The 1,956-nt window shown below is 66.6% G+C and overlaps 1 protein-coding gene across 1 annotated transcript in view; it reads left to right on the top strand.

Annotated features, from left to right (window-relative positions):
- The window catches only part of PBXIP1 (PBX homeobox interacting protein 1), a 7,288-nt gene extending 6,225 nt beyond the window's left edge, over positions 1–1,063 (top strand). The window contains 2 exon segments of the mRNA XM_077764136.1: positions 1–512; positions 897–1,063. The exon segment at positions 1–512 is cut by the window's left edge and continues 6 nt beyond it. Of these exon segments, the coding sequence (XP_077620262.1) occupies positions 1–512; positions 897–942 (558 nt within the window). The 3' untranslated portion in view covers positions 943–1,063.
- The last annotated feature ends 893 nt before the right edge of the window (positions 1,064–1,956 follow it).

Genomic DNA, 1,956 nt, shown 5'->3' with positions numbered 1-1,956 from the left:
AGGAAGGACGCCAAGCGGCCGGGCCCCAAGGAGCCCCCGAGGAAGAGTGGGGGCCCTCACCCCTCCGTGGAGCGGCAGAAGCACCCCCAGCGGAGGGAGGGCACTAACGAGGGCCATGACCCCCCGGCTCCCTGGGCAGAGCTGTCGAGGCGCAGGTACCGGGCGCCCCAGGGCTGCGCGGGCGTGCGTGAGTGTGCCCGGCAGGAGGGCCTGGCCTTCGGGGTGGAGCTGGCCCCCGTGCGGCTCCAGGAGCTGGCCTCTCTGCTCACTGCTTACCTGGCGCGGCTGCCCTGGGCCGGGCCGCTGAGCCAGGAGCTGCCGCTCTCGCCCGCCTACTTCGGCGAGGATGGCATCTTCCGCCACGACCGCCTCCGCTTCCGGGACTTTGTGGATGCCTTGGAGGACAGCCTGGAAGAGGCGGCAGTGAGACAGACGGGTGATGACGATGAGGTGGATGACTTTGAGGGCTTCATCTTCAGCCACTTCTTTGGAGACAAGGCACTGAAAAAGAGGTGGGCAGCTGGGGGCCGGGGGGACGGGAGGGCGTCCTGAGTTGGAGTCTTAGTTTGAGCCACTCGTAATCCACAGCGGGCTGCTCTTAGAGCAGCATCCAGAGACGCTCCTGCCTTCCCCCGAGGTCAGGGGGCCTGTGCTCGCCCCACGGTGGTCCTGGGGCTGCCTCGGGCCGGGGGAACCTTGCCTCCTGAGTACTTCCATCCAGGGCTGAGGAGGCTCCCCGCCTTCCTGCCTCCCCGGCGGGGCCCTCGCGCTGGGGGGTGTGTGTCCCTGGATGTGGTGGGCGCCTTAGGGGGACGGTCCCCACTGCCACAGGAAGCCCCTCGCCACGCGGCGTGGTTCTGAAGGCCTCCTCCGGCCCCCACCCCGTCTCCCCGCAGGTCAGGGAAGAAGGACAGACACTTTCGGAGCCCAGGGAGGGGCTGAGGCCTGGTGTCCCCTAACCCTGGGGACCGTTGAACTGTCATCTTCTCTAGTTCCTCAGGAGAGAGGCAGTCACGCAGCCCTCCACGGATGCCACTTCTGCTAAGAAAAGGCTTTAGCTGGACCTGCCTTGCTGTCTATGCAAATCTGTGCAAATGCTTGGGGGCCCGTGGGCAGGGTGGGGGGAGCGAGGGGGGATGGGATTCTGATTCTGCTGCCAGAGAGCCTTCATCCTCGCACGCATGTGCCCCCAGAGGGGCGCCTTGGCTGCACACACTGGCCTGTGCCCCCTGGGACGGGGCTGGTGCTGGCGGGAGGCCCAGCATGAGGGCTCTCCCTGGGGTGTCGTTACGTCTGGAAGCAGCTGTCCCCAGGAGCTGAAGGGGCCCCACCTCCTCGTGGGAACTGAAGACTCAGACCTGGGAAAATGCCGTTGGCTGGGGGCTCTGTCGCTGGGCTGGCGTGTGAGCCCAGGGGACACCGCCTTGTCCCCCACGTCGCCCTCGGGGCTGGAGCTCACAGCTGCCGAGGCACATGGGTTTGCAGTGTGAGCCTCAGGCTCGTCCTGGCCGAGAGATCTCGGGCAGGAGGCGTGAGTTTCTGATCCTCAAACAAAGAGATTGGTGTGGGGAGGGGGGATTAAATAAAGCAATGTAAGCAAAATGCCTTTTCTGTACGTGGCACTCAAGCTGTTGCTCAAGGGATCCTGGGTGCGAGGAGCCGGCAGAGGACGCCCAGGCTCCGGGCTGTGGAGCCACTAGGTGGCGCCCTGGCTCCACGTTTGCTGCAGGACCTGGCCTCCCGCAGGGCTTGGGAAGGGGAGGGCGGCTGCGGCTGGGGCTCCGGAGGGACCGCCGGCCGCCCGAGGCCTGTGAGCCCATGGGCCCCTGCGGGCTGCCGGCTGGGCACCGAACCAGGAGCCCACCCTGTGTGAGGACGCGTCACAGCGCGTGGAGCCGCATCTGCAGCAGGAGGGACCCCAGTTAGACCTAAGGAAGAATTTCCTCCTTGGCTGGG

The sequence above is a fragment of the Crocuta crocuta genome, unplaced genomic scaffold, assembly GCF_008692635.1.
Source record: "Crocuta crocuta isolate KB4526 unplaced genomic scaffold, BGI_CrCroc_1.0 scaffold528, whole genome shotgun sequence".
Taxonomy (NCBI): Eukaryota; Metazoa; Chordata; class Mammalia; order Carnivora; family Hyaenidae; genus Crocuta; species Crocuta crocuta.
Note: the sequence above shows the minus strand (reverse complement) of the source record. Positions and strands in the feature narration are given on the sequence as shown.